This window comes from Kogia breviceps, chromosome X (genome assembly GCF_026419965.1).
Source record: "Kogia breviceps isolate mKogBre1 chromosome X, mKogBre1 haplotype 1, whole genome shotgun sequence".
NCBI lineage: Eukaryota > Metazoa > Chordata > Mammalia > Artiodactyla > Physeteridae > Kogia > Kogia breviceps.
The window spans coordinates 19,920,675-19,947,447 of record NC_081330.1 but is presented as its reverse complement, the minus strand read 5'-3'; the positions used below and the strand labels follow the sequence as shown (position 1 = coordinate 19,947,447).

Here is a 26,773-nt window from a genome sequence, read left to right as displayed (position 1 = left end):
AACCAATGTCCCGCAGATACCGAGGGACAGCTGTACTCAAACACGAGATCCACCCAATTAAAGCACCCACCTTAGCTCTTGTCTGTAGCCCCTGGTAAAGAATGGAAGAGACAAGGTTCAGAAAGAACCAACATCCAGAATGTATTCTTCTTTGTCTTGTAAATCCACAGCTAAGTATGCATACAGAGGATCAAGGCAGGTCTTAAGACAATACAAAGGCAATCCAGGATGGGGCTGAGGAAAGCATGGGGCTAGGAGTGGAGTGGTAGGGGGTTGATTCTCCTTCCACTCCCACTGCCACCACCAAACTCCCAGCCACCACCATCTTTTCATCTTCACACTGCAGCAGCCTCCTGGCTGGTTTCCCTGGAGAAACTCACCATTCTCTGTGTTGCAGCCAGAGTGATTTTTTTAAAATGTAAGTCTGATCATATTCTACCTCTTATAAGTGGTTTGACCTTGAGCAAATTACTCAACCTCTGTATGCCTCAGTTTCCCCACCTGTAAAATGGGTATGCAGTTCCAGGGCTCTTCTGAGAATACTGAGCTAATCATTTTGAACAACTAAGAAGAGTAAGCAACACAAGTAAGGACTAAATAACTATCTGATGTTATTATTCCATCACCCACCTACCCCTCTGCCTTAAAAACATCTCAAGGGCTTTCTTTGCTCTAAAGTTCAACCTAATTAATATGACTTATAATTAATGTTCAATGCTCCACATGATCCAACTCAACCAACTCACCAGTTTCATCTCAAGTCATTCTCCTTCTCACCGCTCCCTAGCAACACTGGCCTTCTTTCAGCTTCTGAAGGGGCAATCCTCCTTCCTACCACAACACCTTTGTACCTGTGGCTCCCCCACCTGAACGCCTCTGTCCCACACTTCACTTGGCTAATTCCTGTGCATCTCTCTGATCTCAACTTAAATGGGGGTCCTTGGGGACCACCTCCCTGATCTCCCACTCCACACTAGATACCCACGTTAAGATCCCTCATAGCACCCTTTGTAAGTACTGAAAACAAATAACATCACTACGCTGTGCTTTCAGCTTAATGTCTGTCTCCTCCATCAGAACGTAAGTACTGTGCACTGAGGAACCCCCTCTGTCTTATTCGTCAGTTTATCCTCAGACCTTGACATAGGACCTGGCATAGGGGAGCACTCGATAAATATGTATTAAATGAAAACCAGTCCTCCTTTCACTCACACTCCCTGTCCAGTCACTTCTCTCCGGGAGGTGAGGAACAGAAAACAGTACGGTGCCATAGCAGGGATGCCGTGCCATCTTTCCTCTGTTCACTCGTCCCTGTCCTCTCTTCTCGCACCTTCCTCCTTCCTGTCACCCTTCGCAGCTGTCCCTTCATTCCTCCCTCTTCTAAGGTTTCCTCTCTCCTCCATCTCCTTCCAGCTGGCCACCACCCAACTGTCATGTAAGACCCTGACCCTTAACCACAAACTGCCTGTAATGAAAGGCACTATTTACATTAAAACCAGAGCTGCGGCGAGAATGTGGTGGGCACTGTATTATCACAGGGAACAGAATTTCAGTATCTCCAAAGAAGGAGCATAAACAGTTATATTAGCAGAGGTGATTTTTTTATTGCTGCTACTTGACTACCACTTGGCTCACCTCCCAAACAACATGTCAAACCACTGTAAACACAGTCCTTATTTAGGGCTGCAGAAAGAAGCAGAGTTATGTCAGATGCAGAAATAGACCAGAATGTCCGAGTGGAAAGAGCATAGCATTTGAATGCTCAGAACCTGTGTTTGAGACCAGCACCCCTGGCAACTCTGTTAGCTACCTGACCTTGAACAAGTCACTTAACCTCACTGAACTTGTTTCCTCACCTATTACATAGAGGTGATAATAACACCTATCTCACAGGGTTTCTAAGAAATCAAATGAAGTATGTGGTGAAGCATTTATTCAATTATAAGATACTCTACACAGATATTTGGTTGATTACTGAGGTCTAACATTTCAATTTAATTCTCCTTTTAAGTCTCACTAATAATAGTCAATAAAAGTTAACAGAAAATAATGATCTAAATCTAAAATGTTTAATAATTCTTAGTGGGATCATGTATATAGTTGTTTACCTCGTGAAATCTTATTCACTACTTTATTAATTTTACTATTTTTATTTTACATTTTAAACCTATAACTTGCCTGTTTCTTCTAACATATCGCTGTTTTCACTTTCTTTGAAACTGGTTTTATGCCTGATCCGATGTTCAACCATGATTACTGTACTCTTCTACAACTTCTAAGAAGGATTTTATCCAGTCCTGTTGGTTAAATACATTCAAATTTAATCATATTTCCCTAACCAGATTATAACTAACCACTTTATTTATATATTTTATACTTATATTCACCCTAACTTTCTTGTTCCTATTTATATATATATATCCACTTATATTCACCTTAAGTTTCTTGTCCCTATTTATATATATCTAAACTTTGGTACATAAATAGCAAGCAAAACTTTTTTGCTCTGTTTCAAATGACAGTGCTCCCACTTTGGACAAACAGTAGAAACACTCTAGAGATTCACTCAGTTCCAAAATATTTTTTTAACATCTTTATTGGGGTATAACTGCTTTACAATGGTGTGTCAGTTTCTGCTTTACAACAAAGTGAATCAGTTATACATATACACATGTCCCCATATCTCTTCCCTCAGTTCCAAAATATTAACTAACTAAATATCTTATCTATATAAGGAGCTTTTCTAGGCATATTACAGTTACTAATCAAAATAACTGGTCACAGTTCCACTTGTGATAAAGGTTCACAAAATAAATTTTAAAACACAGCTTCCAATTCATAAAACAAATCTTCATAAAATTATAACAGTGTTAATACTTTTATAATTTGGTTCATACTATTGATTATTATTTGGTCATCCCTTTCCACTAACTAGGAAGCCAATTTCAACATACAGAAATATGCTTAATCTCTCAATGTGATAGCTGTAAGTATGACAAACATTATATTTCACTCACTGTAAACGGGTTCTTATCTACCTATATAAGTAAAAATTTGAATTCCAAAAGATCATTTTTAAGTTCCATAATTCATTATCGTGTTTATCATTATTTTAACATCTAAGTGACCACAATCTACTAACCACCAACAGGGCTTCTATCAATCTATGAGCAATAAACACAAAAATACCATTTATTGGTCATTTTGAGGAAAATAATCAAAAGTTTCCTATTATCGGGCTTCCCTGGTGGCACAGTGGTTGAGAGCCCGCCCGCCGATGCAGGGGACACGGGTTCGTGCCCCGGTCCGGGAGGATCCCACGTGCCGCGGAGCGGCTGGGCCCGTGAGCCGTGGCCGCTGAGCCTGCGCGTCCGGAGCCTGTGCTCCGCAACGGGAGAGGCCACAACAGCTAGAGGCCCGCGTACCGCAAAAAAAAAAAAAGTTTCCTATTATCTATCATACCTGTCATACATTCACTTCTATTTAAACACATACCTATTGTTTATTCTACATATTCTTTGAGCACTTGAACACGAGCATTATTAAAATGTTATTACTATTTTGATATATTGGATAATTCTCCACTAATCTCATTTAGTGATGATCTTACTGGTGATTGGGTAGCTTGATGCTTTGCTTCCAGTTAAACCTCCTCTTTGGTTTTAAAAACATCACTATTTTGACTTACTCTTAAGTTCTCTCACATTAAAATGGAACCCTTTCTAGTCTAGCTTGATACATTATATTAGCTTAAAAGATTGTATTATGCTAATCCAAAAAACTGAAAAATTACCTTATAGCCTATGGTCTTCCTATAATAAAGAATTTCCTTTTCGAGGAGCTCAAATAAGCGTGGTGGGAAAAACTGAAAATCCTGAACATTTGGCTGTTTTGGAGGTCGTGGAGCCTGCGGGGGAGAAAATGCATTACATATATATTTGTTTTCAGTACATGAAGTGAACATACTTATCTTTTATTACTTCTTTTATATATAGAAAAATAAATACAATGGAACCCATTTATATGGCTGGAGCATATCAAGTACTTTTCTGTATTGTTATATTTTAGGGACTAAGATTCAGCACTAATATAAGTAAATCTGAATCAGAGTCCACGTTACAAGAGAATTCTACTGTAGGACATAAAACCTGGCCTCATACTGCTTTACCTTAGGAATCTTTGGCTCACTAACACGTAAAGCCTCTCTGAAGTAGGCATCCACCGCATAGTTGGCTTTGCGTTCTCGTTTGGGAGGTTCAATCCATTCCACCATTCCAAGCTATACACGAAAACAAGAATGAGGAGTTTAATAATTCCAAATTGTTTTATAAATATCAAGCACATCAAGGTCGTAGAAGTGTGAGAAAAACAAAGCCACTAGGAAGAATCAAAACTTGCTTTGTAAAACTCTAATTGGAAAAGATAAATGCACCCCAAAAGAATCTGAAAAAAATAACTAAATCACTTTGTTGTACACTTGAAACTAACACAATATTGTAAATCAACTATACTTCAATTAAAAAAAAACTTGCTTTATAAGTCACAGTTATACATCCCAAGTTCCAAAACCTCATACTGTATACCAAGTTTAGGTGCAAGTGCAAGGATGGTTTTCTTTTTTTTTTTTTAAGTTTGAAACTTAGCTCTTCCTTAGTAACTGAGAACAATTTGCATAATCTGGTTAATATTTTATGTCAAAATAAATAAATAGCATCTAATATAGGAGGAAGACTAATATTGATTCTGGTGACCGTGTTAAGTGTATGAATTAGAAAATAGCTGAAAGGCATAAATAATGAGTATCAACATGACAGCCACATATCCCTTCAAATCAAGAGAAATTTTAAAATAAGACCTCTTGGTAAGGTAGCTGTGGGAAAAGCCAGTGGAATCAGAAAGACCTGAATTTGAAACCAGGTTCTGCCACTTTACCAACTGTATAACTTTGAAGAAATTATTTTCTCCATCTGTAAAATGGGAATAATAATAATACCGACTCTGAGGATTAAGTGTGACCATATATGTGAAAGCATTAGGTAAACTGCCAAGAGTTAAATGTAAGTTATTATTATTAAATATCCAAGGTGGGGTGAACAATGGTTTGGTAGCCTTACAAAACTTTACCCCAATATCAGCTAGAAAATGCAATTTAAAAGTCAATATACAAAAGTGACAACATAAAGTTCTGGAGTCTGTAGGTATGCTTTTCTAGTTCAGGTATTTTTCTTGATTTCACAGTGCCTAGCCTAGTACTTTTACACAAAAGAGGCCATTAATCTGTTGTGTTGGCTAAAAGTTTTGTTTGTTTGTTTCTGTAAGATGGCTCTAGTAGCACTGAGTTGTCTTTAACTTCATTTGAAACAATTCTGTTAGATTGTATGTGACAGCTGTCATATCAGCATGCATTTGAAAAAAAGACTTATCAAAATTGGTGAATTTTGATTTGAATTTCTTCCATTTTAACATTGAAGATGGAAGAAAAAAAGCAACATTTCCAGCATATTATGCGTTATTTTTCAAGAAAGGTAAAAACGCAACTAAAACGCAAAAAAAAGATTTGTGCAGTGTATGGAGAAGGTGCTGTGACAGATCGAACGTGTCAAAAGTGGTTTGCGAAGTTTCGTGCTGGAGATTTCTCACTGGATGATGCTCCACAGTCAGGTAGACCAGTTGAAGTTGATAGCGATCAAATTGAGACATTTATTGAGAACAATCAACATTATACCATGCGGGAGGTAGCCAATATACTCAAAATATCCAAATCAAGCACTGAAAATCATTTGCACCAGCTTGGTTATGTGAATCGCTTTGATGTTTGAGTTCCACATAAGTTAAGCGAAAAAAACCTTCTTGACCATATTTCCACATGCGATTCTCTACTTAAACATAATGAAAATGTTCCATTTTTAAGACAAATTGTGACAGGTGATGAAAAGTGGGTACTGTACAGTAATGTGGAACGGAAGAGATCGTGGGGCAAGTGAAATGAACCACCACCAACCACACCAAAGGTCAGTCTTCATCCAAAGAAGGTGATGTTCTGTATATGGTGGGATTGGAAGGGAGTCCTCTGTTACGAGCTCCTTCTGGAAATCCAAACGATTAATTCCAACAAGTACTGCTCCCAATTAGACCAACTGAAAGCAGCACTCGATGATTAGTCAACAGAGAATGCATAATCTTCCATCAGGGTAACACAAGACCGCATGTTTATTTGCGAACCAGACAAAAACTGTTACAGCTTGGCCGGGAAGTTCTTATTCATCTGCCGTATTCACCAGACACTGCACCTTCAGATTTCCAATTATTTTGGTCTTTACAAAATTCTCTTAATGGAAAAAATTTCAATTCCCTGGAAGACTGTAAAAGGAACCTTGAACAGTTTTCTGCTCAAAAAGATAAAAAGTTTTTGGAAGATGGAATTATGAAGTTGCCTGAAAAAATGGCAGAAGGTAGTGAAACAACAGGGTGAATACGCTGTTCAATGAAGTTCTTGGTGAAAATGAAAAGTGTGTCTTTTATTTTTACTTAAAAGCCGAAGGCACCTTTTGGCCAATCCAATACAATTAATGGCCCCACTCTATTTGACCTCATCTACAGGCTGAGCTCTAACCTTGTTATCACATTTTAAGAGTGGATGATAAACTAAGATGACTAGAATGGTTAGAAATCATAAACTGTGTGTCTAGAGAAGTAAAGACTAAAGACAAAATGGTGGCATCCACATATGGAAAACACTATCAGATAGGAAAAAACAGTTATTTGTTGATCCATAAGATTAAAACCAACATGGAAAGTCACAAGAAAGTAGATTGCTACTCAATATAATTTAACAAATATGTCTTAAGTGCCTATTTGCAAGTGTCAAGGATACAAAAATGAATAAAACAATCTCTTCCCCCAAGGAGCTTATAAGCCAAATAAGAAGTATTTTGAGGGACTTCCCTGGTGGCACAGTGGATAAGACTCTGCGCTCCCAATGCAGGGGGCCCAGGTTCATTCCCTGGTCAGGGAACTAGATCCCACATGCATGCTGCAACTAAGAGTTTGCATGCCACAACTAAGAGTTTTTTGCATGCTACAACTAAGAAGCCCACCTGCCTCAACTAAGGAGCCCACGTGCTGCAACTAAGGTGCCCGCCTGCCTCATCTAAGGAGCCTGTGTGCCACAACTAAGACCCGGTGCAACCAAATAAATAAATATTTTTAAAAATAGAAGTATTCTGAGAACCAGAGAATATAACACAGTGAAATGAAATATCCTGAGAAAGAATCCCAACATGACCGAGTTCAACCAGAGGCTGGATGGGATGGGGGTGGGGTGGGAACAGAGGCTAGATAACTGTCCTAGATGCTATAGATGGGATTTCTTAATCACAAACAAGGTTAGACTAAATGTCTCTTTTACCTCTAAAAGTTCACGAGATGGATAATGTGAGTTATATAAGATGATGAGTTTTGTTTTGTTTTTCCCCTCAGATGGGTTAATGTGAGATGACAGTAATAGAAAAGATTTCTTTTAATAACCAGTATTTATTTGTCTCAGTTGGGATGAAAAATCAATAATAACTTAACTTTCTAAAAGTAATGTATTTGGCCATTTAACCTATACATGTTTGAAGGTTTAGATATTCAAATTTGAAATAAGTATTAAAGGCCAATTCCTGAACTTTCAAAAACAGAATAAATCATGCTGAATTAGTTTGTCTTAGATAAGACTACATTAATACAAACTTATTCAGGTTAATTTATTCAGAATCAATTTCAGTCATTAATACTTAATTCAGCAGGTATGGTTATAAACTAATGCAACTGGTTCGACAAATCTTATATGAAAATCTACATCACTGTGCAATTTCCATATGTATGAACAACATTCTTGCAGGTTTTCGATTCTCTTCAAAGGATAGTATGAACTTATTTTATGAACCTATCTAGAAAATATGGAAAGACATAATAAAATATAATTTCAACTCAGAATATTCAGAAAAAAATCTGATTTAGTTAGTCAATTATAAAAGTCATCATAATTGTTATCATTAAAATTTCTTTATATCTGTACATCATTATTTTGCTAGAATTAGAAACACAGGAAAACTTGTTATATTAGAAATGGACAAATATTTTACTAAGCCTAATTTTCCTCTAAGAATGTAGGTAGGAAGCACCACTGATATTTAGACTTTTCACTGTTACTTTATAAAACACTCATAATAACAATAAGCCCAGGGGAATAATTGTAAAATTAATAAAATTCATATCACATAATGAGATCTAAAAAGCATATTAGGAAGGCAGTTTCCACTCTGTGTATGCAGGCTATCACCTCCATCTCCTCAGAGCAAACCATAAGTAGTCTGAATTAAGGTTATAGATAGAATAACCACATAGATTTTGGTCAAGATACTAAAAACTAACCAGAAATAATGATAGCAACAAAGCATTATCAACATACTAGTTGCAATGCAAATTAAAATGGCTCACCTCTGATTTTTCAGTAAAATCAATACCCAAGAATAAGCTTTTTTATTTAAAAAAATTCATTCTGTCAGTTAAAAAATATAACATCATGGGCTTCCCTGGTGGCGCAGCGGTTGAGAGTCCACCTGCCGATGCGGGGGACACGGGTTCGTGCCCCGGTCCGGGAGGATCCCACATGCCGCGGAGCGGCTGGGCCCGTGAGCCATGGCCGCTGAGCCTGCGTGTCCGGAGCCTGAGCTCCGCAACGGGAGAGGCCACAACAGCGAGAGGTCCGTGTACCACAAAAAAATAAATAAAAAATTATATATATATATATATATATATATATATAAACAGCTTTATAGAACAATTTGAGTAACAAAATAAAAATGATGGAATTGTATTATACTAAAAAAAAAAACTCTCCTTGAGTCCATGTTGATATAAATAAATGAGTACATAAATAAATGGGGAGAAGGGACAGCTCTTCCTTACAGAAAAATCCCAATTAATAAATGTAGATGGAATGAAGGAGATACAAAATTACCATTAAGTAAACACCACAATAACTATTGCAGGCAAACTCTACCAAGAGATGCTAAAACCAGTGGGCAAAATTTTGAGGAGTATCTCCCCCCACCAAGATACTTATCAATTACAAAGGGAAAAAATGGGAACTCTACAGTGGAAAAACGCAGCAGACATCACCTCAACAAAGTGATTAAGGTTACTGTCCCCAGTAACATGACATAGTGACGTCATATGTTCCCTGGTATGATGTACTGAGAAAGACGTAACATCCCTTCCAACACATTCTTGCTAAAAATGCATAATGTCAATCAAATCATGAAAAAAATGTCGAACAACCCCAAAGTGAGATTCAAACTACAAGACAGCTGAACAATACTCTTCAAGAGGGTCAAGGTCATGAAAAACAAAGAAAGACTGCGAACTATCACAGATTAGAAGAGACCAAGGAGACACAGCAACAAAATGCAATGTGGGTCAAGAGAATGAGAAGACAAGCCACTGACTGGGAGAAAGTGTTTGCGAAAGACATATCTGATAAGAGACTATTATCCAAAATATACAAAGAACTCTTAAAACTCAACAATAAGAAAACAACCATTCTGATTTTTAAATGGGCAAAAGATCTGAAGAGACACTTCCCCGATGAAATATACAGATGGCAAATAAGCAAATGAAAAGATGCTCCCCATCATATGTCATCAGTGAAATGCAAACTAAAACAAAGACATACTACTACACACCTACTAAAATGGCAAAAATCCAGAACACTGACAACACCAAATGCTGGTGAGAATGTGGCGCAACGGGAACTCTCATTTACTGCCCACGAGAATGTAAAATAGTACGGCCACTTTGGAAGACAGGTTGGCAGTTTCTTACAAAATTAAACATCCTCTTACCATACAATCCAACAATCGTGCTCCTTCGGATTTACCCAAAGGAGTTGAAAATCTATGTCCACACAAAAACCTGCACGTAAATGTTTACGGCAGCTTTATTCATAATTATCAAAACTTGGAAGCAACCAAGATGTCCTTCAGTAGATAAATGCATAAGTAAGCTGTAGTACATCCAGAAAATGGAATATAACTCAGCACTACAAAGAAATGAGCTATCAAGCCATGAAAAGACATGAAGGAACTTTAAATGCACATTACTAAGTGAAAGAAGCCAATCGGAAAAGGCTACATACTGTATGATTCCAAGTATATAATACTCTGGAAAGGGCAAGACTATGGAGAAAGTGCAAAGATCAGTTGTTGCTAGGGGTTGATGGGAGGGTGGGGTTAACAGGCAGCACACAGAGGGTTTTAAGGGCAGTGAAACTATTCTGGATATCATAATGGTGGATACCAGTCATTTATACATTTATCCCAACCCACAGACTGTACAACACCAAAAGTGAATCCTAATGTAAACGATGGACTTTGAATGATAATGATGTGTCAGTGTAGGTTCAACTGGTGTGGGATGTTGACAGTGGAGGAAGCTGTTGGGGGGAGGAAGATGGAATATGGGAAGTCTTTGTATTTTCCACTTGATTTCGCGGTGAACCTAAAACTGCTCTTAAAAATAAAACTCTGTTCTTAAAAACTGCAATGTGGGATCCTGGATTATAAACCCTGGAACAGGGAAAGAACATTAGGGGAAAAACATGTTAATTTCCTGGACTTGAACACTGTAATATGATTAAGTAAATTGTTAACATTAGGGGAAGCTGAGTGAAGGATATATGTGAACTCTTTACTGTTTTTTTGCAATAAAGTCTGAAGTCATTTCAAAATTAAAAGTTTTTAAAATTACAGCCATAATTTCAGTTTAAACAGACAAAATAAATAAAATTCCCATTTCTTCAAGAGACCTTTGCTGTCCATGAAGTATATTACAAGGCGTTCTTTTATAAATGAGACCACCTGTAACAAAGTCCTTCTGGCATTTAAGTAACCATATGTTAACAATAATATTATTACTAATATAATTAACACTAAGTGCTACATATTTTGTTCTAATTACTCTATAACGTAATTACTCCAACCTCCATTTGATAGGTGAAAAAACTGATTATCCAGAGTCACTAAATTATGGTTACCAAAGGGGAAAGGAGGGGAAGGATAACTTAGGAGTTTGGGATTAACATATACACACTACTACATATAATATAGATAACCAACAAAGACCTACTGTAGAGCACAGGGAACTATACTCAATATTTTGTAGTAACCTATAAGGGAAAAGAATCTGAAAAAAATACATATGTATGTATAACTAAATCACTTTGCTGTATACCTAAAAGTAACACAACATTGTAAATCAACTATACTTCAATTAAAAAAAAATTAAGTCACTTAATTAGTGATAGAGTTGTGATTTCAGCTTTAGAATCCAGGGACTCAACCACATCCTATACTGCTTCTCAAAAACAAAAGTGGTGGTAGTACTAGTAGCAGCAACAGCAAAAATGATGTTGATGGTGGTGGTAATAATAATAATAATAAACCAGCCCTTAGATAAGATCATTTTGACATACACCACTTTCACTCTATAGCACAGTATTGTGACAGGTAAGTGCCAGTGTTTTGTTAAATATATAATTGTTACAGGAAGAAATGCTAATTTGAGAATCTAATGGTTGAGGGTAGAAAGTTACCTTCTGTTTTTCTCTATAATCTTCTCCTTCAAACTTGTACAAACTTTGTTCAGTGTCCATTCTAAAATTTCTCAGAGAAGATTCTCCCATTTTCTGCAAGCGTTCATTCATCTCTGCAGTCTAAAGTTGAATGCATTGAAATTAGAAAATTATCACTGAATTACTTATAAAAATCTGTGGATTTTCTATCTTTTGAAAAGTCAGGTTTTGGTATGAAATATGCAATCTGTTAATTTACAAGGTAATAATGCAATGTTAACATCAAACTTGAATATAAATTTAATTTGCCCCAAGTATTTTAAATACTGAAGTGGTTCTTAAGTGTTCTCACTTAGGCTTTCTTTAAAATCTTTTGGGCTTCCCTGGTGGCGCAGTGGTTGAGAGCACGCCTGCCGATGCAGGGGACACGGGTTCGTGCCCCGGTCCGGGAAGATCCCACGTGCCGCGGAGCGGCTGGGCCCGTGAGCCATGGCCACTGAGCCTGCGCGTCCGGAGCCTGCGCTCCGCAACGGGAGAGGCCACAACAGTGAGAGGCCCGCGTACCGCAAAAAACAAAAACAAAAACAAAAAACCTTTTGTCATTGAAGATTTAGCCATATTATAATTTCTGCTGCATAATTTTAATGCGACACATGGCTAATGCTAAAACAAAGGCAAACTTGGATTAAACAACACATTTGCACACTAACATGAAACACAGTAACACAAGATTGTTCAAATTCCAACATATGACCTCAGATACATGAAAAGGTACTAAATATCACTAATCGTCAGGGAAATGCAAATCAAAGCCACAATCAGATATCACCTCACACCTGTTAGAATGGCCATCATCAAAAAGTCTACAAATAATAAATGCTGGAGAGGATGTGGAGAAAAGGGAACCCTCCTACACTGTTGGTGGGAATGTAAATCGGTTAAGGCAATGTAGAAAACAGTATGGAGGTTCCTCAAAAAATTAAAAATAGAGCTACCATATGATCCAGCAATTCCAAATTCCACTCCTGGGAATTTATTTGAAGGAAATGAAGACACTAATTTGAAAAGATACCTACCTGCACTCCCATGTTCGTTACAGCACTATTTACAATAGCCAAGACATGGAAACTACCTAAGTGTCCATCGATGGATGAATGGATAAAGAAAATGTGGTGTAAATGTATACAATGGAATATTACTCAGCCATTAAAGAGAAGGAAATTCTGCCATTTGAGACAATGTGGATCGACCTTGAGGCTATTATGCTAAATGAAATAAGTCAGACAGAGAAAGAAAAATACCATATGATCTCACTGATATGTGGAATCTAAAAAAAAAAGAAAACGTAACTCATAGACACAGAGAACAGATTGGCTGGTTGCCAGAGGTGGGGGGTGGGAGGTCAGTTATAAAATAAATAAGTCCTGGGGCTATAATATAAATGTATGGGGATATAGCCTCAGAAACAAAAAATAGTCTGAAAAGTAAATTCAACCAATTTACAGGAAATACAGTAAATAAGTGAACATGGTAAAATACCCCGTGGGGATGGAATCAGCAAAATCTAGACTATGAGCAACTCAAAAGGCAAACAATCCAGTTTCTTCACCAAATAAATTACAAGGGAAATAATACATAAACGGAGGGAGAACCTACAGATTAAAAAAGATACACATGGGCTTCCCTGGTGGCGCAATGGTTGAGAGTCCGCCTGCCGATGCAGGGGACACGGGTTCGTGCCCCGGTCCGGGAAGATCCCACATGCCGCGGAGCGGCTGGGCCCGTGAGCCATGGCCGCTGAGCCTGCGCGTCCGGAGCCTGTGCTCCGCAACGGGAGAGGCCACAGCAGTGAGAAGCCCGCGTACCGCAAAAAAGAAAAAAAAAAAAAAAAGATACACATAACATATCAACCAATGACAATGTATAGACCTTATATGCATTCTGATTTTTTAAAAAAGTTTTAAAAAAGCTTAGCTACTTCTGAGATAATTGGAAATTTGAATTATAACTGGCGTTTTGTTGTTAAAGAATTATTGGGGTTTTTCATGTGGGACAATGCCATCATGATTAGGTTTTTAAAGAGTTCTTATATTTTAGAAATACATAGTGAAATATTTACAGCTGAAATGATATGGCTGAGATTTGCTCCCAAATAATCCAGGATGGGGGAAGATGAACTGGGGGTGTGAATGGGACAGGACTGGCTGATGGTTGTTGGAAACGGGTGATAAGTACATGGGGGGGTCATTACACTATTCTGTCTACTTTTGCTTATGTTTGAAATTATCCATAATAATTTGTGAAAAAAGGTAAATTCAACACAAAATTGCAATATTCTGAAACAGCTTATTATAATTTAACAAATAATGCTTTAATATTTTACAAAATGTTCACAAAAGTTTCAGTTCACACAATGTATCAGTAGATCATTTCTAATCCCATGCAAAAAAGTCACAAAAATGCAGTCCTGATACAAGTGATTAAACAAAAAAATTTTTTGGCTTTTAAGTAGAGTAAATACCAATATTATAAGCATGAGATACAAGGTCACTCAGTTTTAAACTCTGGTTCTTACTCTTCTCACCAAAAATTAAACTAAAAAAAAACCCTAAATTATCCCTGGATATAAATCTACAAATTCTTAGAACATGAGTCATTTGAAACATGCATTTGAAACAATGCACTACAATAATCATGCTGAAATAAACTGATGTTAAAGCAAACCATCATGAAAACAAAATGCCATTTTAACTAACCTTCTTTTCCCCTCTTTCCAGAAGAGTTGTAATGTCTTCATCTGTCAGCTCACTTTCTTTAGAAGCAAAAACATGGGTGGCTCCATGACGTATCATTTGTAACATTTCCTCTTTTGCCATCTTGTTAGACTGTTGGTCAATAAGTCTTCCTGATAAAAATAAAAGTTGTATATATTCAATGATATTCCAGAGAAAGCACAGTATATTAGCTCTAATCAGAAACTACTACATTTAAACATAAGTAAAACTTTATAATGGAAAATTAGTAAGCTTTAAAGTAATTTTTTTTTAAAGTAATTTTTTAAATGAACAACCCTGCAAGTTTTTCTTCTACCATACCTTCTATTTCAATATGAATTTCCTTCAATAAAATTCAGTTAAAACATAGAAGGGCAGAAACATTTTTTCATGTTCGAACTTCATTTCTCAGATCAAATTGTTCTGTATGAAAAGGCACCCTCTAATACATGTTTTAAAATTTTTAAACCAAACATTTTATCTGCTAAATAATACCAAGTACTTCAAAAGACATGGCACTGACATTCAACTATAAGCTAGTGATGTTCAAGTACCTACTCCATATACTGAATGCCAGGTTTCAAAATAGGCAGATTTAAATTAGCATTTTTTTTAAATTTGACTTTTTTTTTTACTAAGTTTGCAGATTTTGGTCAACTTTCATTAAAAGCTATCTCCTCTGAAGAAAACTGCACATGGTTTTCAAAAAAATACACCTAATTCAGTTTACACATATAAATACCTTGTTGTATGACAATTGAGTCAAGTCTCAGTTTTATCTCAGCTCTTTCAACAATCCTTTCTTCAACGGTGTTGTCGGTGATGAGACGAAATACACGTACTGGCTTCTTCTGACCGATACGATGTGCCCGATCCTAGTAGAAAAAATCCTAATATAAGACATTGGGTATTCTGCATAAAATGTATGGTATAGCCAGCTTATGCTATAAAATTCTGAAAATAGAAATTAGTTCCTGATCTCTCTAGACCTGCCACTTTTGAAACGAGGGTAAAGAATATTAAGAATATCTAGAGACCCCCACAGAAATCTGCAAATATTCTGCCATACCATTAATGGAAATTTCCAGAAGGACAACAGACAAAACCCCTTTAAGATGAGGACTAAACAGAGCTGAAAGCTTCTGGATTAAGTTACTAAGTAACTTTAAGCCATTAAATACAAACATCTTCCACACTAGCAAGGAGTTTTTTAAGTGAGGGGCAAAGTAGTTAATAAGGGTTGCTTTGGTGGCAAAAGTCAGCTTCCTCTCATCAGCAAGCAGTTCTTTCTGTTTACTGAGGCAATTCAGGGATCTGGAGTAAAGGGTCATAAAAATTAATGGGCTATTATTACCCTTACTGTATGGTCTTGAACTGGTCCTATGGTTTACAGTTGGTAAAGGTATGACAGGTGGCAATTTCTGATAACATACAAACAGCTAGGGGGAGTGTTTTTGTTTTCTGTTGTTGTTTTTTAAAAAACATCTTTATAGGGGCTTCCCTGGTGGCGCAGTGGTTGAGAATCCGCCTGCCGATGCAGGGGTCACGGGTTCGTGCCCTGGTCCGGGAAGATCCCACATGCCGCGGAGCAACTAAGCCCGTGAGCCATGGCCGCTAGGCCTGCGCGTCCGGAGCCTGTGCTCCGCAACGGGAGAGGCCACAGCAGTGAGAGGCCCGCATACCAAAAAAAAAAAAAAAACAAAAAAAAAAAAACATCTTTATTGGAGTATAATTGCTTTACAATGGTGTGTTAGTTTCTGCTTTGTAACGAAGTGAATCAGTTATACATATACGTATGTTCCCATATCTCTTCCCTCTTGCGTCTCCCTCCCTCCCACCCTCCCTACCCCACCCCTCTAGATGGTCACAAAGTACCAAGCTGATCTCCCTGTGCTATGTGGCTGCTTCTCACTAGCTATCGATTTTATGTTTGGTAAAATTGAACATATATGTATATATGTCCTTGCCCCTCTCTCACTTTGTCCCAGCTTCCCCTTCCCCTTCCCCGTACCCTCAAGTCAATTCTCTAGTAGGCCTGGGTCTGGGTCTTTATTCCTGTCTTGCCCCGAGGTTCTTCATGACCTTTTTTTTTTTTTTTTTTTTTTTAGCAGCCACTATGGAGAACAGTATGGAGGTTCCTTTAAAAACTGCAAATAGAACTACCATATGATCCAGCAATCTCACCACTGGGCATACACCCTGAGAAAACCATAATTCAAAAAGGGTCATGTACCACAATGTTCATTGCAGAGGGAGTGTTTTTAAAACACAAGAAGCTGCCAGGGCAAATAGGTGAAGGGAGGAGGCTGGTGGAGAAAAAAAAAAATCAAAGAAACAGGGTTCAAATCAGCCCTTGTACTAAATATAAAAACACTAGAGCCAGTAACAGTTTCAACACAGCACACTGAGAGGGAATGCAACACCCCTACACATATTTACATTTCAAACTCAAATCAGTAAATCGTGAAAGATCAGCTATCCTCTAACACTTTTAAGGAAATAAAGTGTTACCAGTAAGTTTTCCAGTTCAGTAACACTGTAACTTACTGGGGCTTACTCCTACTTAGTCACATCAAACATGCAGTTTGGTACCTAAAGCAGTAACAATTATGCCCAAGCATGTGGATTTGAAAATGTCCCAATGGTCAATATTTTCAATTCTCTATTATAAAAGAAAAGGGACGACTTCTGAGCTCTGCCTCATTGGCATATGACTTTAATCGTTTCCGAAGACAGTCAGTTGTCCCATAAATTCCGGGGATTTTGAATGCATAGCTATGTTGTATCTTTTTACTTCTGAAATTATATATATCTCAAAACTTGAGTCACAGTGACTCAAGTTGTAGCTCTAGTTCAATAAATTATACCATGATGAAAGGTAAGAAAAGCTCCCTGAATCTTTTTTAAACAGAGTAGTTTCTGATGGTGTCCTTAGGTAGCAAATGTTTTCCTGGAATATATTCCTTTGTTACCTTTTTACCTTCTTGCCCCAATTGTTTTATAACAGAAATTAAAATCCTATCTCTCCCAATTTCAGTGCTAAGGATTTTAATATATTTAGTTGTTAAGGAAAATAATACTGAAAGACTAATTTTTAAACCCTTTTCATTAAAATATATGTATGTGCCCTCTTCAATATTTAGGAGTGGGAAGAAATGACACTTCTGTTTCATGATAAAAGCCAAAATCAACACACAAATGCTATAGTTGGGCTTGGGGTGTATTTGGTTTTGTTTTGTTTGTTTTTGCAATTAGCACAGCAACTTTGTTTTCCAGAAAAATCTATTTTAACATCTATAAAACCCCCCCAAAGATTGTTGTTACCCTTTTATCATAAATTACCTTTGTGCTGTATAAATAACAATAGTTTTCTGAGCTAAGGTAAATTTCTGATATCATTAAAGATTACTAACCATAGCTTGTAGATCAACCTGTGGATTCCAGTCTGAGTCATATAGTATAACCACATCAGCACTTGCCAAGTTAATTCCAAGACCTCCAGCCCTGGTACTCAGCATAAAGATGAATTTGCTACTATTAGGAACATTAAAGGCCTCTATTGCTTCCTTTATTTAATTGACAGGAGATGGAAAAAAAAGAGAGAAAAATCAAATTATATTACCAGAGTCCTTAAGAAAGAAAGAAACATTTTAACATGCATGCTCAAAAGCCCACTTTGTAATATTCTTCCACCTTCAAAAATATTTAAGCATCTATCCATAAACTGTACTATGTGTAAAGTAAAAAGTGTATCACATTAACGTTCCTAATCTTTAGAAGCTTACATCAGTAAAAAGAACAATCACAAAGACAAGTTTAACTAAGCAAGTAATCAATCATTTAAATTATTTTAAAATATTAATAGTGAAAATGTTTTAATTGAGTGGGAGCTAAAATATATCTAGGGGGTAAAATGTCAGATATCTCAACTTCATTCCCATTAATTTATGACGAATTAATAAAGAAGGTATAGAAGACCAACCAAGAGAGATAAGAGTTTAGAAATGGGAATGAGAGCAACAGATAGAGGGGAAGGTAAGTAGATTTATTTCCATATGGTGAAAAGGAGCAAACAGGGAAGTAATGAGGAAAATCAGGAAGGTAATCCAGGGATATTCAGTGAAGAGTCTTAAAAATTAATAGGATGTTAATATCCTTCCTATATAAAGATCTCATACAAATTAATTAGAAAGAAACACTAAGACCCCAATAGAAAAATGAGGGAAAAAAAGGACAGTACACAAAAGAACAAGTACGAATGGCTAATAAACACAAGAATAATGTTCAATCTCACTAGTAATCAAATAAATGCAAATTAAAACAACATAATACCATTTTTTAAAGATTAAAAAAATGATATACTCAATGTTGACGAGGGGGCGGTGAGACGGGCACTCTCATACATTGCTGCTGGGAGAGTAAATGGGTACAACCTTTCTGGAAAGCAATTTGGCAATATGCATCAAGAGTCTTAAAAGTGTTCATACCCTTTGACCCAGTAATTCCACTTCTAGGAATTTATCCTAAGGAAATAATCAGAGATGGGCACAAAGATTTATGTATAAGGACTTTTACTTAAGCATTATTTATAATAGTGAAAAATTGGAAACAACCTGAATGATTAACAGTAGGGGGATAAATTATTTATTGTATGTCCACAGGATGAAATATGACACTAAAATTATTTTTACAATGATATTTTTTACTGATATAGGAAAGTACAACATAATGTTGAGTAAAAAGTATCAGGATACTGAATTTCATATGTAGTGTATAGAGTATAATATTAATTATTTGTATATTATATATGCATAAAAAGATTGGCCAGAAATACTTTTCTTCTCAAGATTTCCTTGGCAATCATATATTACTTTCATAATCACAAAATACAGGAAGTTCTATTTTTGAGGAATGGAGTGGCATGGTCAAAAGTTGCAGACAGAGAAGGTGACTCTGCCGCAGTCCATACAGCATGTAGAGGGGGCAGTACAGAGAGCAGCATGGTGTAGTGAGAGGCAATTTGGTGTAGAGGAAATAGCAAAAACCTGGGCGTGAATCATAACTCTACCATTTATTACACATGTGGTTCTCAGCAAGCATTTAACCTCTCTGAGGCACAGTTTCAAGTGGAGAAAATTATGCCAATACTTTACTGGGCTGCTGGGAGAATTCAGCTGGAACTCTACGTTACCTAGCTCATAGTCATTGCTTGACAAATGTTAGTTCCTTTCCCTATAAAAGTGAGGAGGCCAATACGTAAAGGTTACGGAAGCTAGCTGGATTTAGCTGTAGCAGTGGAGAAAGGGCAAAGCCGCTGCTATTGAGAAAGAATTGCTTATTAACAGCTTGCAAACAAATCGAGTAAGGAATTAAAGGTAGTCTTCCCCTTCTTACTAGGAAAATAGATGAAATGCTTGTCTGAACGACAACATAATGGGAAGGCAGGACATTTCCAAAACAAAATGAACAGCTCTCACTTTGCTATATCTTTTTTTTTTAAGATTTTTTTTTTTTTGGATGTGGACCGTTTTTAAAGTCTTCATTGAATTTGTTACAATATTGCTTCTATTTTATGGTTTGGATTTTTGGCTGCAAGGCATGTGGGATCTTAGCTCCCTAGCCAGGGATCGAACGCGCACCCACTGCATTGGAAGGCAAAGTCTCAACCACTGGACCAGGGAAGTCCCTCACTTTGCTATATCTAAAGGCAAAGCATGTGATTCAAAATCTCTGAAGGGAGAACATTATTTAACACTTTAAGAAACCAGATAGGGCTTCCCTGGTGGTGCAGTGGTTGAGAGTCCGCCTGCCGATGCAGGGGACGCGGGTTCGTGCCCTGGTCCGGGAAGATCCCACGTGCCGCGGAGCGGCTGGGCCCGTGAGCCATGGCCGCAGAGCCTGTGCGTCCGGAGCCTGTGCTCCGCAGCGGGAGAGGCCACAGCAGTGAGAGGCCCGCATACCGCAAAAAAAAAAAAAAAAAAAAAAAAAAAAAAAAAAAAAAAAAAGAAAGAAACCAGATAATTGGAGCATAATTAGGTAAAGTCCACATTATTCATGAGCAGAGAGATTGGACAGAAATGCAAATTGGCTATTTGAGATCAGAAAGCACCTACTCTTCTGCCTTAGTATCATCTTCATTCCGGGAAGAAGGGCCATCTTGAATGGTACTATGCTTAATGTGGATTTGGAGAAATCCATTCCCAGGAATAAATCAGCAAAAGCGCAATAAAGCTTCAAGTTACCATTTCAGAGAGGGTAAAAGACTAAAGAGCAGGGAACAGTATAAGCTTTGAAACGTCCTCATTTAAAAATATTACCACAACTGTTTTCCCACAGTGGGTAGCAGGGAAACCCTTAATGTGAAAAGGGCCTGTGCTCCTGCTGTGGACACTATCGTACACTATGCCAGGTTTCACTACGGAGGCACACAAGGGACAGAGTGCCCACTGCAGCCAAGGAAGGAGAGGGACACAGGCTGAGAGTCTTTGTGGCCTGAGAAGGGGTCTTAGAGCTGAGAGGTGCAAAGGCCTGTGTGCACTTTCATGATCTGTGGGCTATACTGCACTACATAGTACAAAAACTCTGTTCATACATATTATATGCAGTGATCCTCATAACACTGTCAGGAAAACAGAAGCCTAAGCATTAATATTACCCTTATAATAAAGAGTCAAAGATACTGAGGCTCAGAGGATTAAATAGCTTGCACGCATATTGGTGGAGTTGGTGTTAAGTTCAGGTCTTCTGAAACCAAGTTCAATGCATTTTCCACTATACCATGAAATCACGATCTCTGCCCAGAGCATGAGTATAGACTTAAAACAGAGGCCAAAGACAGAGCCCTGAAGGATCACAGAAAAGAGAAGATAAATTAGCAAAGCCCTCTCCCTCAAAAAAAAAAGTGCTTTAAAGGGCTTAAAATACATTAGACCCCTGACATTCATGAGAAATCATCTAAAAATCTTTAGGAATTTCCAAATTAGAGAAAAATACTGAGTGCTAGGCAGGCTTCGTCATTAGCTAAGTGACTCGTTCCTGCCCACCAACCTTTTAGTACTCCAAAATCCAAGTGCATGATAAGCTCCTACACCTATGCTGTCCCGTTTCAGTTGTACAAAACTTCTATTAAGACTGAGATGATTCCCTTTACAAATTACTGTCTCATGAGTCTATGGTTGCTCACAAATAGAAACAATCTCAACTGTTAAACTCCATGAATGGCGAGGGTCTAATGTAGGAGGCAAATCAAGAAAAGAAAATGACATAGAATCAAGGGTCAAAGAGTAAACTGAGAAACAAGTAGTCAAAAGGCCAGAGACAGCAGTGATTAGAGGAGGTAAGGATGTAATAGATAACTTAGGATGTCTTTGAAAACTTGGGAAAGGATGATTTGTAAAGAGCCAGTGTAATGGAAGTCCAGCTAAAGATCTCAAAGAGAGAGAGATGGTAGTGAGAAATTCAATGCACCTAGCTAAAGAAAAGGCCAAAGTTCAAAACTACCTAATGATGAAAAACATGGCTTAATTGAACTCTGATTTTTCAAGTCTTGTTTTATTTTCTCTTCCTCACCTCTCTTTCTTCATGTGGGGTTTGTCCATCCAGTCGACAATACTCGTAACCACGCCACATACAATAATCCTCCAAAATGTCCAGCAAGCGAGTCATCTGGCTAAAAATGAGAACCCTTGAACCTAAAACATTTCACCAAAAAAAGCGAGTTATTCACCTTGTGTAAAACTAACTCGAAAGTTACAAAAATAAAAGTAAACATCATATGCAATATAAATATATAGCACATGAACACTCCACTAACCACACACACACACACACACACACACACTCCTTCAAGGGGCACTATACAGAAGTGTGCATTTGTTGAGTTACACATTTTTAAGGTCTTCAAAATCCTCCACGCATATTGAGATGATTTAAAATCTGCCCTTACTAGAAATAGAGACACAGATGTAGAGAACAAACGTACGGACACCAAGAGGGGGGAAGTGGTGGGTTGAATTGGGTGATTGGGATTGACACATATACACTAATATGTATAAAACAGATAACTAATAAGAACCTTCTGTATAAAAAAATAAATAAAATAAAATTTAAATGATAAAAAATAAAAATAAAATAAATTTTAAAAATAATAAATAATAATAAAAAAATAAAATCTGCCTTTACTCCATCCTGAGGATGTTTCTAGTCTCTCATCCTCAGTAGATACACCCCCGTACTGCTTCCAAGCTTCTTTTCCTAACATACAAGTCTGATCACATCACTCTCCACAGCCAAATCTTCTATGACCACCCCCACCACCTTCAAAATAGTCCAAACTCCTTACATCATAGTGTAAAAGGCCTTTTGTAATGGCCCCATCCATCTTCCCAGACTCATCCGCTGCCACTCTACCCAAATACCACAAGCTCCACATTCCCTTCTTTCACACCTCTGCTTCACTGAAGATGTGGAACACCCTTCCCTGCCTTTTTCGTATGGTTTACTCCTACACATTCTCCCGTGCTCACCTCAAACGTCATCTTTGTGAAGACTTCCCCAACTCCCAATCTCTCAGCATATCACAGCACTATCACAATGACCTGCAACTGTTCCTCCTCACTGTACTGTGAGCATCTACAAGGCAAGGACTGTTGTCTTGTGCATCTTTGTATACCCAGCCCATAGGACAATTCCTGACAAACAGTAAATACTCAACAATGTGTGTTGAACAAGTGAATGAATGAATGACAAATGATTATGCAAAATGTTATTCATATACAATATTAAGTTACTTCACATTAATTTGAAGGTTTGTAACTCACCCTGTTCTTTGAGTTTGGCCAACAGTTTATCAAGAACTACCATTTTACCACTGTTGCTCACAATGTGCTCATCAGTGGTATACGGTGGACCAGGTTCAGCACCATCAAACAGGTAAGGATGATTACAACACTTTCGAAGCTGCATCAGAATGTTTAAGAGCCGCATCTTGTCCATTTTGCCAGCAGAGTTTAGAACATCAATATCTTTCATCAGGATTTTTGTATACCTAAAATTTTAAACTATAATTAATCATCAACTATTATAAACGCTTAATGCCATCAAGAAATGTCCCTTTGGAAAAAAAATTAATGTCCCTTTGGTGATCTGCATAGATTCCTATTTAAAGAAAAACAAAAAGATTTGATTTGAGACTAAATTTGATCAGCAAAGCCAAAAAATAGTGAAGATCTGAATATTTTAACTTGTATGTTGCCTGTAAACCTATTTCCTCCTGCTTTATCCATTGCTAAAAGTTGCCATCAGCTGATAACAATTCAGACGACTACATCTGATAATTATTAATATTTAATAACTACAATATTTGCTGAAAGTTGGTATCTGGCTTTTACTTGCTTGAGCTAAGAACAATTGTAATTTCTTATACCTGTCTTCATAGGTCATTTTTTTCTGATCCTATAAACATTTTTATTGTCTTTTCCAGACCTTCACCCAGAAGAAAACAGACCTATGTATCCACCTGGACAGTAATAATATTTAATTATAATGACAGCCAACTTGTACTGAGTTCAAGTGCCAGGTATATGAATCATCTTGTTAAATCTTCACAACTCCAAGATAAGTACTAGGGTCACTGCCATTTTACAGAGGGAAATTAAGGCAGCTAAAAGAAGTGAAACAATTTATTCAGAGCCACAGAAAGGGACAAAGCGAGGGTTTGATCTTGACGTCTGAGTCCAGAGAAATATACTCTTTACCACTACTCTATACTGGCTTCAATAATAGAGAAGTCACTGTATATTATAAATTATCTAATTTTATTTATATAAGCAACACTTTGCTTCTCTTAGTAGCATGATTACATTATTAACATGTTTAATTTTATCTAATTTATGATTCCTTATGACTCCTCTTGTCAATTTCCTGCTCTGCTTGTATTTATCAATACAAGCTTGCTTTTTTCATTGATGGATAAAGCAAGAATAACTAACAAATGTGCCGGTGACATTATCCCCTTTAACCCTAACATCCTTATAAGCTAAGTACTATTATCCCCATTTTACAGAAGGGAAACTGAGATTACATAACTTGTCCAAGCTAAATAGTTATTAAGAGGCAAAGCACTGACTCAAACACAGGTCTATAGACTCCAAGGCCCATGCTCTTTCCTAAAGGTTAAATAAAATACTCATCAATTTTCTATTAAAACATCTCAACTACTTAACTTGGCATTTAAACATAAAAATGTAATTTTTGAACTAAAGGCACAACTGAACCACTACAAAGATAATTTTTAATAAATAAATTCAAATGGAAATAAAATAGCTCACCATTCTCGCTGCATTTTACTCAATCCCAGGTAAATCTTGATTTCCTTTTTAGGAGGCAGGCTCTTCTCTACATCAGTTTTTATACGTCGTAACAAAAATGGTTTTAAAACCTAAAAAGTGAGAGTTTTTATAAAAGTTTATAAAGCATTCAATATTATAAACCAGTTATTTCATTGACAACACCCTAATGTGAAATTTACTTCCCACTGTATAGTCTGAAAAACACTACCAACACCAGTTGCCAACTTTCTTGGTAAAAAAGAACCAAGTAATGGCCCATTAGAGACTCAGAATAGGGGACCTAAATTAGACATTCATGATTTGATGGCAGAAAAGACATTAAAAATTAAGACAATAAGATTATTGACTATTTTAAAAGTACAAAATATCCTTTTTTAAAAAATCTGCTGTCATACAATATTTTTAAACCTGAGAGGAAATCTGAGGTCAGAGTATGGATCCAAGAGTCTCTAAAAGTGAAACAAAAATTCCAGCCATTTAAAAATGGTTAAATATATGAATGAGGAGAAAATGGTTCAATGTTAAGGAAGATACGAATGAAAAGAGAAAAAACATGAAATCATCAGTGTATACCTGTAAGGCAAATTCTATCACAAGAAAAAAAAAATCTCTAGAGCACCTGCAATGTGCCAAATACTACACCATGAACTTGATAGAGTATTAAATCCTTACAATAAATCTTTGAGGGAAAGGCAATTATTTCAATTTTAGTAATGTCACCAAAGTCACCTTGCTAGTAAGTGGTAGAAGCAGAAATCAAACCCAGATCAGGCTGATTCTACATCCAGCTGTGTCCCTGATTAGCTGTTGTGAGCTGGGCAAGTTCTTCAACTTTTCCAAGCCTGTTTCCTCATCCATTCATCCAAAACATATAGATTTATGGTATATATGTATGCCAAGAATTTTTAAATGGGGATAAAGATACCTATTTTCAAGGCTGCTGTGACAATTTGTGGTAGTACATGTGTAGAGCTTAACCGCAGTAGACATCAGTAAACTGTGGTTATTATTACTAGAGATCCATGGGAGGTAAGGAAAAGGGAAGTGTAAAAGAAGACTTCTGGTTTCCTGCTTGGGTCTCTTAAATTTGTCTAAGTGGCATTTTTAACAGTTTCAACGGACTGTGAGACATTTAGGCAGAAGACTCGGAAGGCAGTGGGATATGTAAGTCTAGAGCTTAGGAGAGAGACAAGGAGAGAGAAATTTGGGAGTTATAAGTATAGAGGTGGTAGCTGAAACTATGGGAGTGAACCCCCAGGGAGAGCACATATGAAAAAGGGAGCCAAAGACAAAGCCCTACAAAACACTAAACTTTCAGGGACAGAGAAAGAAAATCCCATGATGGGGACTGAGAAGAATAGCCAAAGAGGTATGAGAAAATCCATCCCATACCCCAGACACTAAACAGAAAGCTCTTAAAGCAGGAGTGGTTAGCGGTACTAAATACTACAGAGACGCTAGGGCACTGACCAAAAGGTATACCCTGAACTAAGTAACTGAAAAATCACAAACACTGTGAGGTAAGTTTCAGTTGTATTTAATGGATAAAAGCTAGTGGTCAATGGATTCAGGAATGAACAGGACCCACCAGAGACAGAGTAAACATTCCCCAGAGTTGACCAAGTTCGTGCTATCAGAGGCCCAGCTGTACTACAACTTGTGTTACAAGATTCTTGGAAGATTTGTCTTCTACTCCTCTGCATTCTTACAATAAATTCCTTATTACATAAGGTCATTTGTTTCTGGACTTGTTCTGTTTAACTCTAAATAAATATTTACATAAAGCATGATGACTGTTGGGGCTTCAAGTCAATAAATGTTTAATGAGCAGTTACTCTGGACCAGGCACACAGGGCACAATGTGGTGGAAAATAGACAGGGTCTCTGCCACATCAAGTTTACATTTTTCCAGGGTAGGGGGAGAGAGGGAGAAGTGGACAATACATGGGGTTTTTTTTTTAGTACTATTTGTAAAGAGAGATTGAGACTCTCGTTAAAAACAGCAGACAAAAAATAGCAAATGCATCTATACC

The 26,773-nt window shown here is 37.1% G+C and overlaps 1 protein-coding gene across 12 annotated transcripts in view; it reads right to left on the bottom strand.

Moving 5' to 3' along the window:
- Nucleotides 1–26,773, bottom strand: part of SMARCA1 (SWI/SNF related, matrix associated, actin dependent regulator of chromatin, subfamily a, member 1) — a 70,273-nt gene that overhangs the window by 24,879 nt on the left and 18,621 nt on the right. For 5 of the 12 annotated variants that reach the window (XM_059050921.2, XM_067024298.1, XM_059050926.2 and 2 more), the window contains 9 exons: nucleotides 24,720–24,829; nucleotides 23,211–23,437; nucleotides 21,961–22,082; nucleotides 17,805–17,957; nucleotides 15,134–15,266; nucleotides 14,374–14,522; nucleotides 11,639–11,758; nucleotides 4,169–4,279; nucleotides 3,794–3,907 (listed from right to left, as the gene is read on the bottom strand). In XM_059050921.2, coding sequence (XP_058906904.1) covers nucleotides 3,794–3,907; nucleotides 4,169–4,279; nucleotides 11,639–11,758; nucleotides 14,374–14,522; nucleotides 15,134–15,266; nucleotides 17,805–17,957; nucleotides 21,961–22,082; nucleotides 23,211–23,437; nucleotides 24,720–24,829 — 1,239 coding nt within the window. Of the gene's footprint in view, nucleotides 1–70; nucleotides 92–3,793; nucleotides 3,908–4,168; nucleotides 4,280–11,638; nucleotides 11,759–14,373; nucleotides 14,523–15,133; nucleotides 15,267–17,804; nucleotides 17,958–18,878; nucleotides 18,915–21,960; nucleotides 22,083–23,210; nucleotides 23,438–24,719; nucleotides 24,830–26,773 lie in introns of all 12 variants that reach the window. The other 7 variants (XM_067024292.1, XM_067024294.1, XM_067024295.1 and 4 more) reach the window with 3 other exon arrangements.